The sequence below is a fragment of the Zootoca vivipara genome, chromosome 3 (assembly GCF_965207765.1).
Source record: "Zootoca vivipara chromosome 3, rZooViv2.hap1.1, whole genome shotgun sequence".
Taxonomy (NCBI): Eukaryota; Metazoa; Chordata; class Lepidosauria; order Squamata; family Lacertidae; genus Zootoca; species Zootoca vivipara.
In genome coordinates, this window is record NC_142586.1 from 77,385,594 (window position 1) to 77,403,268 (window position 17,675).

Sequence of the window (17,675 nt, forward strand, 5' to 3'; positions counted from 1 at the left end):
GTGGTGGCTCCCTATTTCTGGAATGCTCTCCCCAGGAAGGCTTGCCTGCTGCCTTCATTCCACCCGACTTGATGGAACACTCTCTCACAGGAGACCAGGGCCCTGCGGGATTTGACATCTTTCTGCAGGGCCTGCAAGACGGAGCTGTTCCACCTGGCCTTTGGGCTGGACTCAGGCTGACCCCTATGTTTTCCTCCCTTATGGTTTTGATTTGAGCTACTTTAAAATGAGGCTGCATTTAAAAAATTTAAACTTAAATTGTATTTTAACCCATATTTTAATTAATTGTTTTCTTTCTGTCTTTTTACATCTTATTGTAATTTTACTGGTGTCAACCACCCTGAGCCCAGCTTTGACTGGGGAGGGCGGAGTATAAATACTACTACTACTACTACTAATAATAATAATAATATCTTTAGGTGCTAGCAAAACTTTTCTCTTTAATCAGGTCTTTGGCTGATCAACAACTCAATGTCCCTTTGAATGTGTTTGTGGGACGAGGGTTATTGCTTTGTTTTTCTTCTTGTTTTTATTATGTATTTTTGTTCTCATTTTGTATTTAGAAAGTAAGTAAATGCGGGGCGGGCATTGGGAAGGGAAAAAGAAGGACCAGATGTAAAAATAAAATGAGATGTAAAGTGTTTGTTGCAGCTAGAGCTCTGCTTTGCTTGCTCTAATATCACAATAGTCTGCTCAGTCTGATTCCAAAAAAATCCCTGCTTTATAAAACCAAGAGGGGGGAAATATAAGTATTTTAATGGAATGTGAAGACTTTCTCACTTGACAAAGTGCTCAAGTGAAGGTTGCAGAGTGCATTTTTATTGGCCATAGGAGGAAGGTGGCTGGCTTTGCTTACAGACAAAGGCTTGCTTTGGAAAAGCCATAAAAGCAGTAGCAGCAGTGCAGAAAATATATTTTGTGAGCAGTGATGTTGAAATTCTAGTTCAACTTTTTAAAGGGACCCTTCAGGACAGTATGGGACTTAGCATCAGGGACTGCAGGGGGCTAACTTACCAAAAAGGTGGCTGGTCAAAATTAGTAGAGGACCTCCTCTGTTCCTGTCCCGTAGTATTCTGTGATAACTTCATGAAGCAGTTTAGATTACAATTTAGCCAGTACCACTGGAGAAGTGCTGATGATTAACAGCACACATTCATTGACTATGTTCTGTCATTCTCCTTGGATTCTGATTCAGAAAATATTTAGTGAAAGGCTTATTAAGAGGAATCAATGTATCTCGCCAAGTTTTAGATGTCAACTCTTATTTTTTCCATAAAAGATTTCCAGAGTGCAAAAAAATATAAAAAATGATTACAATAAATGATGGCTAACTAAAGCAGCTTTTTCCACCAGCAGTGTTCCATTTGCAGTGGATTTTGAACTGAAAATGTTCTGTGACAGTGGACTGTCATGGGGATGAATGTAATATATATCAGCAGCCTCAGCATATAAATCATCTGGTGCAAGAAAGTCATGACAGTCTCAGTGTGCATCTTTGTGTTCAATAGTGAATTAAGTTTTGACATGATTCTGTGTTCCTACCTGAGTTCTCCCTCATACAGCTTTCCTTTGTTGCCTCTGTCTTGAGCCATGATAAGCCAGGACTTTGGATGCATGGCTATGCATGTTGTGTTGTATCATGTTCTCCCCCTGCCCCCAATTAATTTAGTTGCTTTATGTGGAAGTCAGCAAAGCAGGTATTTTCTTCTATGGACCAATATTTAGCAGACCCTAACTGACATTTCCCTTCCCATCCAACTTCCCCATAGCTTCTTCTTTGGGGACACCCAGAGAACAGTTTCCCTTCTATCCTCCCTTCCTCCTAATCTGCATAGTATTGAAATAAATAATGCTTTCAACAATGCAAAACTCAAGTACCAGCAATTGGAGATGCAGTAGTTTAATTCCAAAGGTTTGAAGCATTTTTTGAGGAGACCCTAAAAAAGTGTACATAATTTATTTAAATATTTATAAAATTGAATCACAGAATTGTAGGGCTAGAAGGGCCCCCCCCCAAGGGTCATCGAGTTCAACCCCCTGCTATGCAGAAATCTCAACATAGAATCATAGAATTGTATATTTATAGACTTAATGGCCTTTGCAATATAAAATAAATTTGTTTGCACACTTGTTGACTTGCAGTCCAAGACTAATTTCTGATGCAGTCTGTCCCTTGAGTATTACACTACAGAAAAGATCTGTTGAACTGGCAGTTAAATTTGGGCCTAGTGAAGTGCTGGGTTTATCCTTAGACATTGCATCATTGTCTCGAGCCTTGCAACTTGCTATTATTCGAGAGGCAGCAGACTCCTCTGAACTAAATATTCTTGTAGCTGATACTGTCCTGAGGATTTCCTTGAAGAGTCAGCTACATTGTGAATAAATATTTTTGGAAGTCCTTTTAAAATTGGTACGTGAAATGCAACATGCCTCTCTGTTAGGGTCAGACTCTGCCTAGTCCAAAAATAAGTGCGTACTAGGTGGAGCGTCTCTAGTCTCTGCCACGGCTGATCTCTTTGGTGAAGGGATAATGTGGACCCCGAAAAGGATGAGGAACAAATGAGTTGCAGTTTTCTCTTTTTTGTTTTTTTCATTTTCTCGGGCAAACTATTTTTTAAAATAAAAAAATACTTGAAATAAATAATGCACACACAGAGAGAGATTACACGTTCCAATTCTTTTGTGAGTGTTGCTTTTTCAATTTCCTTTTCGGAAAAACACGATAGATTGACAGCAGAACAACAAAAAAGCACACTAAGCTTCTATTGTACAGTAATATCTCATATTTCTTGAGCAACAGCTGAATGAGTATCCAGCTCTGTTAAAACTGTAAAGCTATACCCTGTAATGTTCTATTTTAAAAGTCTGCCTAAGTGTCATCCCCTCTGACCACAGACAATCACCCTGTAAAGAATGTGCACATTTTCACTATTTCATCTGGTAGATTCCTTTAGAAGCAGCTCCGGGTGTGTCCAAGGAATAGAGTGTTAACCACAGGCTGATTCGCATACTGCAGTTGCAGAAACCGCCCTGTCTTACAGGAGTATCTTGTCTTGTTTTTCTCCCAGAGTTCTGTGGGGGAAAGGAACCACTATCTTTCCGCTATAACTCAAGCACTGCAAATGAGCTCTGTTCCCCCCCTCCCAATTATCCTGAGTTGCTGTGAAATAAATGGTTAAAGTGTGACTGAGATGTGAGGAGGGCGGGTGGCAGGTGGGAGGGCAGCCACATAGGAAAGTCTTATGAAGCCTACCAATTGCATCTCAAATGAGATGTGCCCACTGCTGCCACATCTTCCCTTTCCCCATCTTACCATGCTCCCATTCAACAATGTGTTGGTGACCAAGAGATGCCAGGCACTGTTGTTTGTTTCTCTCTTCATACCTTTCAGTTATGTTTTTCTAAAGGTAAAGGACCCCTGACAGTTAAGTCCAGTCACAAACGACTCTGGGGTTGTGGCGCTCATCTCGCTTTACTGGCCAGGGGAGCCGACGTTTGTCCGCAGACAGTTTTTCCAGGTCATGTGGCCAGCATGACTAAGCCGCTTCTGGTGAAACCAAATCAGTGCATGGAAACGCCATTTATCTTCCCGCTGGACTTCCTACTTGCACTTTGATGTGCATTTGAACTGTTAGGTGGGCAGGAGCTGGGACCGAGCAATGGGACCTCACCCCATCACGAGGATTCATACCGCCGACCTTCCAATCGGCAAGCCCTAGGCTCTGTGGTTTAGACCACAGCGCCACCCGGGTCCCTTTATGTTTATCTACCATATAGTTAATGCTTTGTTTAGTTCATTGACATCCCATCTTTCTTCCATCATGCAACTCAAGATGGCATACAGATGGTTACCAGGTGGCCTCCCATCCAAGCACTGACAGACCCAGAACTCCTTAGCTTCTACTTGCTCAACACAACTTCCCCCCTTTCCCAGCTTGTGACCCACAAAAAAGAAACTAGTCTGAAGGGTTAGTGAAAACCCCAGACTCTTTTAGCCAGTATCAAGTCTACCTACCAGCACTGCTAGGCCCCTTAGATTCTACATTTCTGGCTTCCAACAGCAGCCTTATTTATTTACTTGTCAGATTTTAGGACCACCTTTCAGCAGTGGTTTCCGGGATGGTTTTCCTGACAAAATAGATGTCAATTTAAAATAAATAAACAAACAAGGCATTAAAATAATAAATGAAAACACAAGCAGCAACCAAAACAAAGAGGTTCAATCCCCCAAAGCCAGGAAGATCAGGATTGTTTATGCCTTTCTCTAATCCAGCCAGCTCCAAATTTTGCTGAAGTCTGGGCAGGTTTCCCTTGGTGGTCCCCCATCACAGACTAACACCCGACCTGCAGCAATGCAAGCACTGCCTTTCCCCTTGCTCTTGCTTGAGTATACATAGCATGCTTCCCAGGGGCAATCTTGGGGATAAAAGTGTTGTGGCAACTGGGGGCAGCATCTGCTCCATCCTGATATAGCATCATTCCAAGATGTGCAAGAGCAAAGTGGGGGGAACCTTGACCTCCTTGTATTTGCAGATAAGCTCCATCTCCAAAGTCGTAGAATTTACCCAATTTCAAAAGATTAATCCAATCCTTGGGCATTCCTTCCGAATCCTGTGAAAATCACTGGCCAAATATTTTAATCCAGCACTCAAGATTCATTCCCAGATGTCTCCAGATGGGGGTGGGGAAGACCTTGTCTGAAACTCTAAAGCACAGCTGCCCATCAATGCAGACGATGCTGATCTAGATGGACAAATAATCTGACTCTGTATAAGGCAGCCTCATCTGACTATGCAGTGGGATGGCTTGCTTCCCTACCCCACCCCAAAGCAATTGCTTTGCAAGAGAACTCCTAAGCTTTGGTATACTAATGGGAGATCTAGCAAGGTGTTTCTTCCCTTTTGCCTCTCTCTTGCACACGTACACACACACACACACACACACACACACACACAGCTGATCTTAATTCTCCCCCCTCCGCCCTGTACACACTTACATACAGGCATGCACATACATTCTTTCTCTCTCAGTCACACACACTTCTCCAATCACAGGGAAGAGAGAGACTGGTGCTGTTTTTCTTCAACTGCAGAGAGATCAGGTTGCAACATGTTAACGGGATCTGCAATAGATGCGGAAATTTGGTGATGGACAAGGTGCTGTATGAAATAAGAAGTAACAGTTGGTTAAAAGCCTGAGGCAGTATCTTGAGACTTGAGGCAGCCTAGGAGGACTAGAATTCCCTAGCGCTCAGGATTCCTGGGTTCCTCCTTAGAATACTCAGCCCCCTGTGGATTTTAATGTTTTTTCTTCCTTTACCTGTCATACTGTTGCACTTCCTGGCAACATGGCTGCGGATCTGCGAGCGACATTTGAGCAAGCCTTCATTTTAACTGGACTGAAGAAAAGGATTGCACATTTTTTAATTCAGGTTCTAATGTAGAAGTGCAGATGATGGACTGGAGACCCATGTAAGTGGATATGATTTTGTTTATTCAATCAGTGAGTCAAAGTGTTTGGTTCCTCCTTTTAGCTCCGCCAACATCTCTCAGCATATACCTTTTACAGATATGATTAAAATGTTCTTGGCTTTGCTCTTCGCTTGACACTGGCATGTTAGGAGTGCTAAAACTGTGCAGCCTTGTTATTGAATGGATGGCTGAGTAATGCATGCAAGTGACAAGCTTGAATCTATACTGTTCCTTATCTTTTTAGTACAGAATCTGCAATATGCTTGGATGAATCAAAAGCAGCCAGATGTAACACTCAGATTTATTGTAAATTATTGTTGTTTATCTGATGTAGCTAATTTTTAATAGATTCCTCTTCAACTGACATAAGACACTTTTGCAGACAGAGAATGTCTCGGTTCTGCTAGATAAGCAGGCACCTTTAAACACTGAGACAGGTTTCTGTTTTATATTTGCTGTATGACTGTGGTACAAACCAGCATAAAGTAAAAGGATTTCTTCTTTTTCCTAGCAAAAGACCTGGCTAGGTCCAGGTTATTGTGTCATATAACTAAGATGATTGACACAACGCATATTGAAACTAACCTGCTCAGAGGGAAGAAGGTTTTGGGAGTCTCTGTACACTTTTATACTAAACCTTTCAAGCATGGCCCTGATTGCAGTCAACTTGCATTTGCTCTTCTTAGTTTGGGGATAACTTCATACACCCAGAAGCAGCCATTATGCGGTCTACTACAGGATTCCCTCAGGACCAGTTTTCAGCCATGAATTGGGATGGAAGTTTAGTGCTAGGTGGGTGGAGGTGATTATTCTGTGCAAATCTGAAGTACGGAAAATACTCTTTTCATGTTTTGAGTCGCAAGGTGAATAAAAAATACCCGAGTCAAGGACCCCAGAGTTTTCAACGGCTGTAATCTAGGAACATAGGACGCCAAACCATTGGTTCATGTAGCTTAAGCACTGTCAACACTGGATGGCAGTGGTACTGCAGGGTTTCAGGCATAGAAAGGAGAAACTCTACCACTGAGCTATGGCCAAGGTCTAGGACTCTTAGTGGCTTGGGAGGGGAAGAGAGTATCATAATTTAATCTTGCAGCCAAGAGCAGCACACATGTTCTTTGCCTGTGCAGAAGGAAGAGGGGGCTCCTCCCATTTTTTTGCTAGCTAGAATGTCCTGTGTCAGACTTGGGTGGAAGTGGTGCAATTGTGTTTATGCTTAAATGGCATGCAGCAATTGCTAGTGTGAGGCATTCTCCAAAGGGTTGGCCGTGATGGTGAGGGAAAACTCCTTATTCCCAAGCATATTTTTCAAGCCATAGTTAGGAAGCAGAACCAGGGGTTTTTTGAAGTCCATGCTAGGCACTTTCTTCTTGGTGGGTCACAGGTTGTACAGCTCTTTTCCAGGTTAAACACTCCCAGTTCCTTCATCCTGTCCTCATATGATCCCCATGCTAGAGTTCCTTATCATTGTAGCTTTTGTGAGGGGTAGGGATGGACCAAACTGTCAATTCCGGTACTATCAGTTTCTCATTTTTCCAATTGTAAATCGATTCCTCACATTTCTGCAGCAATTCTGATCCCTCCTAAAATATTCTCATTAAAATTAATCAGCATTTTAGTTTGATTTCCCCCCTGGTAAACACATTTTTGTATGCAGTTTTGACTAATGTACATATTTCTGTGAGCTATTTAACCCAATATGATGACAATACTGCGTTTTCAAAAAAGTTATTTCCACCAATATATTTATTTTATGTACACTTTCCTTGAATACATGCATTTTTATAAACATGGTCTGTCTGGAAAACTCCACCACAAAATTCAATAAGTGTGAATTTTGAAGAAACCCTTTGTTTTGATTCACATATTGGTTTGAGAAATGTGAATTAAGTAGTTCTCCATTAAAATAATCTTCCCCCGTCTCTAACGAGGGGTATGTCCTTCCTAAATCAGTGCCCAGAATTGGACAAGGTTGGTGATTTTCAGTCTGCTTTTTCACTAAAACATTTCAAAATGTGACTCTAGACAAATAGTTCTCCCCAATGTATAACAGTTTACATTTCCACATGTTGAATGTTCTTTCTTTCTGCTCAGTTTTCTAGGACTGTATTGATGCCATTTAAATATTTAGCCTATCGTCCAGAGAAGCGTTCTTCAACCTTAGATCCCCAGATGTTGTTGGGCTTCAACTCCTCTATCAGCCCCAGCAAGTCTAGCCAAAGGACAGAAATAATGGGGTTGTGTCCCATTATGGTTCAACAACATCAGGCAACCCAAGGTTGAAGAAGACTGCCCTGGATTGTTTGTCACTCCTCTCACTATTTCATCAACTGCAACATTCAGATCATTGATGAAAATATTGGACATTACCAAAACTAACACTAATTAATGTGAGAAGTTGTTTTACAATGTAAAATTTACAGCATCCTTAGGGAGCACATCATGATATTTTAGGATCTATTTTGACACTGTATAAGAACTTTTCCCTACATCGCATTTTGGTGCATCCAACTAGCCATGCCGCCACTGCCCTTCTCCCTTTTTCAGACTTTCCCTCCCAATGTGGACTTTCTTTCATTCTCTGTCTCTCTTTCTCGCTGATGTATTTATATTGTTGCCACTGCTGCTAAATTTATCATGCAAAAGATTACTGCACCCAATATAATTAGAGACTAATTAAAAATGATGTTCTCCAAATGGCCAGGCATACTAGTTTCATAGGGCAATCTTTGAGTCTGCACTTACACTTTTGAAATAACTTGGCTGGATTCCAGCTTCATAACATGACTTAAAATAGCTTGGGCTCTCACTGCCCCCCCCTTCACACACTTAAAATATCTGGGTATTGGCACAGTAAAATGCAGTACAGTTTGCCTATACTGTAGTTTCAACTGGCATTTCAGTTTGGCTTGGGGAAAAACACTGTTTAGTACATGCTTATCTAATTCTGCTTTTCCTTAGAATATCAGGTCTGGGGCCATGACAGAGCTGGGCATGCTGTGTTCAGTGCACATCTCATTACAAGGCACTCGAGTCCATTTATTGTACAGATCCCCTTTGTAGCACACATTGCTACTAAGACAAGAACGCCGCCTTCATGGCTTTATTAAATTAGGCAAGACACTTAAACATCTATTTGTCTATGTGGTTGAGGGGGTCCATGTTCAAACCCCATGTTCAAACTAAGGAAAAAGTAGAAAAGAAAACGCAGAATCTGGCTTTACAAAAGTTCAGTCCAGAGTTAACACAATAGTTCAGTACCCTGGTAATAAGACCAAGGAACAGGTGATCAGTGCCTGGTAGGGTTTACTTTTCCAGTAAAAAGTTTGTGCAAGTGAGCACATATGGTATCAGTTTTCATGTGATCTTGACTAGATTTACCGGCATGACTTCTCATTATTGAGTAAAATTAAGCATAATCAGAGCTAGATCTCTGTGTCATGGCAAAGGCATGAAACCTAGCAAAAGGCTGATCTTGTGGTCAGCTCATATTATTTTATCAGAAAGTTCCAGTGTAATTTACTTTTATACATCTTTAGTGGTTCTGAATAAGGAGCAGAATGTTGGATCAACACATTTGAGACTGGCATCTCCACATAGGCCTGGAAGGGCCTCCTGTCTGAAAGGCTGAAAACATACTGTCAGTTGGTATAGACACCACTGAGTTTGATGAACAAATAGTCTGACGTCCTATTTAACAACAACAACAACAACAACAACAACAACAACAACAACAACAGTTATACCCCGCCCCTCTAACTTCATACAAATAAATAATGCCAAAACAATACAATTTCCTTCTTCATCAGCTAAGGTAGCTGGACGTATGAGCACCTCCAGTCATTATTAATTTGTTCATCTGGTGCATTAGCACTGGTTTTCAATTCAGTGGTGCCTCGCAAAACGAATTTAATTCGTTCTGTGAGTCAATTCGTTTTGCGAAAAATTCGTCTTGTGAATCCCATAGGAATGCATTGATTTTTTTTTTGCCCATAGGAACGCATTAATTGAATTTCAATGCATTCCTATGGGAAACCGTGATTCGCTAGACGAATTTTTCACAAAACGAATTCGTCTTGTGAGGCAACCTCTGATCGCAAAACCCATTCGTCTAGCGAAAAATTCGTCTAGCAGGGCATTCGTCTAGTGAGGTACCACTGTTCTTTAATTCCTTACAGCCCCCAGCCTGATAATTTATTATTATTCATTTTACAGTTAGCATTTGAATAAAGCTGCTTAGTGTTTGCGTTCTATTACAGAAAATATGAACAGACAAGTGAGAAATAGGGAGACCGACCACAATAACTTAAGATCCCAAATAGCTGGCTGCTATCTCTTCAGATCTGTTCTGTGCCATCTATAAATGGCCCCTAATGCTTCCTATTAAACTTCCAGGAAGCCTATTACATTTGCTATTAAAAGTAAAATGATTAGCTGCCAAGGGCACTGTTTCTGAGAGAGTCTGCAGAGCAATTTTTCTTAGTGAACAAGAGTTTAGATACGTTGCTATTTTCAAAGTGTCTTTCAGAAAAGCACTGATTGAAATCAGCAAAAGTGCCAAACGGTAAAATGGTAGAGTCAAGGTGAGAGGATAGGGAAAGAAAAAAAGCTGCAGTTTTCTCTAAAGAGTTTCGCATGTGATGCTGTTCAGGTCCCAGAAGCTCTGAACTGATAAAAGCAGCCAGAAAGCTAAGTCTCAGGCTGATCAATACCTTGCAGATAGGACGAAGCTTTCATTTTGATCTAAGAGTATTTTTTTTAAAAAAGATAAATAAGAAGAGTTATTTAATTTTGCTTGGCTCCTCCTGATACACTCGGTTGCTTATGTTTTCATTGCTCCCCCTTTCTCCACACATTCTTGATCATTTCTACACCAGATGAAGTGGAACACAGGAGAATATCCAGCAAAAAAAAAATACAACCTCCAAATATTAATTTCCCTGGATAAATGTACAAAAGTGGAAGGTTAGCAGGACTTGTTAGATCATCAAGTCTCCTTCAGTGCTGGCAATCTTGGTTGTTGGGCAAGCATAAATATTGTGTGGAAACAATATTATTTCACCCAAGGCGCCAGAGTGTTTTAGACTGACCTTAGTAGAAAGAAGGCTCGTCCTGTCCCAGCTGAGAAACATAAACAAAACCCCAGGAGAAATTTTCAGAAGTTCCATGGAAACCTACTAGCTATTGGGGCAAGCTAAGACCATAGATCATGAGGAGTCTCACAAGTCCATTCCTCCAGGTATGCACTTTTGGGATATTTCCTTCAAGGGCCTATTTGGGATTTCTTGTTTTTTTGTGTTAAGTTCTCAGTGGAATATTTGTGATTGTTTATTAGATTTCTCACCCACACTTCAGCAAATGGTCCCAGGGTAGGTTAGAACAATACTAAAATACAAAATTAAAAGCTGATGAAACAATTTACAATCACAAGACTGGGATGGGTCCTAAACATGTATATTTATTGTGTCAAAGGCTGGGGTAAGGAGGTGACCTTCAACATACAATGAAAGCTATAAGATTAAGGTGCCAAGTGCAACTCTGTGGGAAGGGAATTCCACAGCTGAGGGGTTTTCCTGGGTTGCCACCCCCAAACCTTTGACTGCAGTGGAACTACCAAGAGGGCTCCAGGAGGGTCTGCAGGGAAGGAGGCAGGTTCCCAGATATTTGGGGCCCAAAGCTGGGAAGATGATGTCCACACAGTATTGATGTTGCCTCTGGTTACAGGATGGGAGACACCTGGCTTGAGACATGTGAAAAGGATCTAGGAGTCTTGGTAGACCACAAACTTGACATGAGTCAACAGTGTGATGCAGCAGCTAAAAAAGCCAATGCAATTCTAGGCTGCATCAATAGGAGTATAGCATCTAGATCAAGGGAAGTAATAGTACCATTGTATTCTGCTCTGGTCAGACCTCACCTGGAGTACTGTGTCCAGTTCTGGGCACCACAGTTCAAGAAGGATACTGAAAAGCTGAAACGTGTCCAGAGGAGGGCAACCAAAATGGTCAAAGGCCTGGAAACGATGCCTTATGAGGAACAGCTTAGGGAGCTGGGTATGTTTAGCCTGGAGAAGAGACTTTTAAGGGGTGATATGATAGCCATGTTCAAATATATCAAAGGATGTCATATAGAGGAGGGAGAAAGGTTGTTTTCTGCTGTTCCAGAGAAGCGGACACGGAGCAATGGATTCAAGCTACAAGAAAGAAGATTCCACCTAAACTTTAGGAAGAACTTCCTGACAGTAAGAGCTGTTCGGCAGTGGAATTTGCTGCCAAGGAGTGTGGTGGAGTCTCCTTCTTTGGAGGTCTTTAAGCGGAGGCTTGGCGGCCATCTGTCAGGAATGCTTTGATGGTGTTTCCTGCTTGGCAGGGGGTTGGACTGGATGGCCCTTGTGGTCTCTTCCAACTCTATGATTCTATGATTCTACATCTGTGATTGCTAGCATGAAGGCTGAGCTTCATTTGTGTCTACATAATGGTGCTCCTCTCTTTTAATTAGACATTTACTTGTAAGACCTTCTATCCCATTACAAAAGCTTTATTTCAATTTATAAACCAAACAGCTGTTCCTTGGGAAACAAAACTAAATGTCAAAATTTTGCTTAATTATCCAGCAGGCATCAAATCAATGGGTAGTATCCCCCATAATTGAAATTAATTAGCTTTTTACTAAAAGACCGAAAGGTAATGAGGGGAGAGCTGCAAATTATAAAAAGCTATGCAAATTCTGCCTGTTGGTATCTTTCACCCCTCCATACAATTTACTGCTTTTGAGCAATGAATTACTCTTTTGAGCACAGCGTATTTAATTTCATGTCATTTTTCATTTCACTTGATTGAAAATAGAAGAGTGAGAGAAAAGGGTTTATTTAAATGATAGCACTAAAAGCTAACAACATCAGTGCATTACAGACTCATAATCTCCCCCCCCCCCCCGCTAATTTAGTTTGTGGCACGTTTAAGAAGGAAAAGAGGTAATGTTCCTACATACTAGTGGTCTCCAGATTTTGGAGACCCAGTGCTATGTTTGGTAAACTTAGAAAACATGGGCACTAGCACAACACCCATTTTATAGCAAGGAAAACTGATGATGCTTGGAGAAATGCTCACATACTCCGAAACAGGAAAAACACAACACCACAACATAAAAATCTGAAGAAGTGTGCATGCACACGAAAGCTCATGCCTATGAAAAAACTTAGTTGGTCTCTAAGGTGATACTGGAAGGATTTTTTATTTTTTTATTTTGTCCTGTAAAATAGGGTCACTTGGAGGACCTGCACTTGACTGGCAGCACTTTTCCAAGATTTCAGGCAAACTTTTCTCCAAGCTAACTAAAGACACTTGGGAGTGAAACTGGGACCTAGTGATGGACATTCAACACCAGTTATTTTAAGGGCAAATGAAAGGCACAGGAATATTTAATTCTGCTTGAAAATAATGTGACAACAATCTGAATAGGGTCCGTTTTAACCCAGAGGAGAGAGCATGTGGCCACCCAGGCTTTGCTGGACTGCAGCTCATATCATCCCTGCCCATTCACCATTCTGCCTGGGGCTGATGGGAGATGGAGTCCAACAGTACCTGGAGAGCCAAAAGTTTCCCATCCCTTGTTTTAAATGTTTTATATAACACAGTAATTGCAACACATTGTTATTAAGAAATATTAGTAACTGCATAGTGTGGGGTCTACAAGATATAAGTATATTAAGCTGTTAAAAAATTGGACAGAGTTTTAAATTGTAATTCAACACAGAAGTCTGGCCTGCAGTGGTGGTCTTAAGTGCATTTTTAATGTGTGTAAATTAATGAAAGCCTCTTTCAAAATAAAGTGGCTCTCACAAATTTGATTGGCTAAAATGCAGAGATATATATCTACTGTGCCTCATTCCAGTTCCATGCACTTTTTCTTTCAACAAGAACATTAAAATATAAGAAATAGAGATGTAGTGTTGGGTCTGATTGTGCTCTTTTTTTGTTTCAGAGATCATGAAAGAGTTAAATTGGAGGGATAAAGGAAAATCTCCAATATGTGGGGCCAAGCTTTCTCATGGGAGGTAGTGGAAAAGCGCAATCAATCAATCAATCACTTTATTTGTATGCCGCCTTTTCAAAGTTAAAACCATGCTCAAGGTAGCTTGCAACATAGAAAAAAATTACAGAACTGCAAACATAAGAAAATAATAAGCAAAACTTCAAAATTGATTCAAGCAGGGTATGACTGATACATGCTTTGCTTTCAAAACCTATTTCATCAAGGTGTTTGTTCTCAAAAGCATTTTTCAAATACAAGCTAGTACCGTAGGCGAGATCTGTGCTGGCGGATAAGACTATGGATAAGACTGTCAATATTTCATAAGAGGCTCATCTATAATATGAAAGCTGCTTTCCGTCATGTTGAATTGCAAGGCAAGGGGCCCAGATAGAACTTTGTGAATAGGAATAGGCTTTATTCTCAAAATCTAGGAATTCTAGGGGTAGGAAGAAGTTGTGATAGGCTACTGCACTTTCTACCATAAAATTGAATGGTTATCATTGTGCACTTGGAGGCACTGCTACAATAATGGGAAAACCTGTCGTCTGCACACGAAAGCTTATACCAAGAACAAACTTAGCTGGTCTCTAAAGTGCTACTGGACATTTTTAATATATATTTCAACTGCATCAGACCAACATGACTACCTACCTGAAAAAAAGAATCTCAGTTCTTTGTTATTAATAAAGTTTCTTATTCTTCATATAAAAAGCTAAACATCTCGAACAGATTGATTTAGGATCAGTTTTGCCTAATAATTTTAGCTGTTCATACTAGCAATATGCATCATTGGGGGGGGGGCAATAACTTTATAGAAGAGCTTATGAAGGTTATGTACCTTACCATGCAGATGCAATATGGAAACAATATGGTTACTATCCCATTTAATGCCTTTAATTCCACTCCCCACTACATGAAAAACTCTTGCATGGAAAGTCCAATGCAAGGTAGAAAGTGTACCGTTGAATATGGGCACTCTTCAACAAGGAAACTGGCCAACATATGCTTTATCAATCCTGGTACACCTTCTGGGTATATTTCATTTTATTTATATGTTTATATTATTATATATTTTTTACTTTTTACATCCGAGCTTTTCTGGTATAACTTGAATGGTATTTTCGGGTTCCCCATTTGCCTTATATTTAAAAGCAAGGATGCAAGTAGTTTCTTGATTTTCTTTAGGACACTAAAAACAAAACACACAACTTTGCATTAAAATGGTGCATGTCAATGATGCACCAAATCAACAGATTCACAGCAAGTCTGACAGTTGTGTCTCAAATTAGAGGAACAACCCCACAGATTTCAGTATGTGCCTGTTTTGCAAAGCAGCCTCAACGTTTTCGAGATGGGGTCATAAGGCTCTATAACAGGACTATGAATTTGGCCTTGGCTTGGTGTACTAATTATGTAACAAGCATGGTGATGAATTGCTGAGCAGTTTCAGTGCCTCCAGCCGACTTAGGTTAGCAGGTACTGTTGGAGGCCAAAAGGCGAATGAGTTAAACCACCCAAGACGTAAAATAGAAATAGCTCTGAAAGGCACAGCTTGGATAGCTTTATTGTTGCTATGAAATTGAATACATACATAAAAAAGAAGAACAACAACAAGCGTCAAGTGTTTACTGGGCTTTTAGGAGTCATATTTATAGATCCTCACAGACGCACCATGATGTATGCAGAAACTAAAATTATATCCAGATATTCTTAAGTCTGTTTTGGAATCATTAAAAGCAAACAATTCAGGGCTTGAAGAAATTTAGAGACTGAGGTGATTTTCATCTGAAGATTTTCTAGTCATTCATGATTCATAACTAGTGTTAATACAATACATAGAATCCTGAAGCTTCCCTTCCCTTGTTTGCATAGACTGCCATCCTAAATTTACTTACTAGAGAGTAAACTGCATTGAACTCAACAGGGCTTACTTCTGAGTAGAGATGCATAAGATACAACACTAAACCTGGAAGTGACCCCAAAACCTCACTAAATGCCTTACTAAAAGGCCAGAACAGGGATGGAATTGGAGTGGGGCAGGGCTTAAGGGGGTGGGGTGTGTTTTTATGTGCTCTGCTAACATGCTCAGGGGCCAGGAACCCATGAGCAAAATGGTTGTTGACTGTATACAAAGCAAATGGCAGGTTTTCATAAATATTATAGAGATATAAATATCAACCACTTTGTAGAAATCTTATACTTTTATACATCTGAAATTGGAGAGTGACACCTTTCTGGACCTCTTTGCCAAAAGTGGGAAGTGTGTAGCTGTCATTTTGCTACCTCCCTTTCTTGGTTTCTTACTTCAGAGAGAGAGAAAGAGAGAGAGAAATGTAGGGCATACATTTTACATTAATTTTCCAATTATTGGCCAATATGAATCCAGGTTCTTCTGTTTTAATGCCATCCCAAAGGTTAGCACTGTCAAAATAGCATATCATTCTATAGTTTTGAAAAGGCCAGTTATCTTCCAACAATTGTTTCTTTTTCACTAAGGAAAAATGTCAGCTATGGACCTTTTGGTTCAATAAATGCTTTAGGAAGATTAAATCACTAGTTAAGGAAGCTAAACAACATAGGGCTAGAGTGTTCGACTGAAGAAACAGGAGAAAGTATGGATCAAACAGCTTACTGAGTATATTACAATAGTAGTATATTGGCCTTGAATGTAGGTATGACTATGTGTTAATACTAGAATTTGACCGAGGTAAACAGAACTGCTGTCATTCCTGGAAAGTAACTGACAAACAAACTCGATATGAATAAAATGGCTTCAAATTCGTATGGGGGCCTGTGTTTCAGTTTACTGAACTCTCCCCCTTCCCCCTTTAAGTAACTAAATTTAGGTCAAAATAGGAAATCAGAGAGCAGTGCATTGAAAAATGGGCAACTGAAATAATGTTTAGACAAAAGACATAAACAATGGAAGGTGGTAGTCTAGGATTAGGGATTCCCTTGGAACACACAGAGTCAGATAAGCAAAGTGCCAAACGCCTGTTGTGGCCTTTGTCAAACTACCTAGTCTCTATATGAAGGCAGGTTTGCCAAAGATGGGGGAAATAGGTGCAGGCAGCTGGCCCAGGAGCAATGCAAGCTTTTCTCTTATCCTTCTTCTAGTCCAACTTCTGTGAATATGTTGAATATGCTGGAAAATGAAAATAGGGACATTTTAAGGAAAAGCAGGACATTCTGGGATCAAATCAGAAACCAGAATGGCTTCTGTAAAGCCGGGACAGCCCCTGGTTAATAGGGACACTTGATGGACCTGCACTTGACTGGCAGCATATGGTAAGATGTCCCTATTTTCATCGGAGAACTGTTTGAAGCTATGGTTTCTGTGTTGTGAAACCGGCCTAACCTTATTTTGCATCATTTAGTTACACTTGAAATAATTTGAACAGCATCTTCGTGTATGTTTTTCATAGAATCATAGAATTGTAGTATGCCAACATGTCAGCCCTTCTTCTTGTACGAGAAGGGCTTCATGCCAGCCAGCCAACCAGGTGGTGGTGGGTTCTTCTATTTCTAACACATGGAATTCAGGCTGGTGTAACTGAGAGACCTGAGGACTGGGCTCTTTGAAGAACCCAAGGGCACTGCCATAGCCCACAAGGCTTTGTTTCAGGGCTTTCCGCTGGTTGCAACGTCTCTCCACTGCAATGTGATGAGGATGGGACTGTGTGCCATCCTAATCTTCCCATTCATCCATCAACTTTGGGGGTTAAGATTGCTTTAATAGACAACAATGTATACAGCTCATAGGGTAAAATGTATACAGCTTGTAGGGTAAAATTGTCAGGGCACTCATTTATTATTTTGTGATTAATTTTCTATAGAGTTTTTATAATTTATTTTGACTAACATAACACTTTTTGAATAGTTTAGCAAGAGTCTCAATTGATGTATATTCTGTAATTAGTGGTTAATGATATTGTAAGACAACCTTTTATTATTGGTGTGGTGTTATAATAGGAAGTGCGCTATGTGAAAAGGTTTAATTTAAAGCTGACTTCATTTGGGATGTCCAGATAATAATATCACTATAGAAAGTGTGAGTATGGGGACAAGAAATTCTGGGGAATATTTAATACTTTTTCAATGATAAGTTCATTATCAAATGCTGCACATTGTATATAAAAAATGCAGCTTAATATTTTTACAGTTCGACTG

At 40.3% G+C, this 17,675-nt stretch overlaps 1 protein-coding gene across 3 annotated transcripts in view; it reads left to right on the plus strand.

The window, feature by feature from the left end:
* The window catches only part of KIF26B (kinesin family member 26B), a 275,544-nt gene that overhangs the window by 153,809 nt on the left and 104,060 nt on the right, over positions 1-17,675 (plus strand). The window contains exon 1 of one of the 3 annotated variants that reach the window (XM_035108340.3): positions 4,726-5,471. The exons of the other annotated variants lie outside the window; for them this stretch is intronic. Coding sequence (XP_034964231.1) covers positions 5,452-5,471 — 20 coding nt within the window. The 5' untranslated portion in view covers positions 4,726-5,451. Of the gene's footprint in view, positions 1-4,725; positions 5,472-17,675 lie in introns of those variants that run through there. 3 annotated transcript variants of the gene reach the window in all.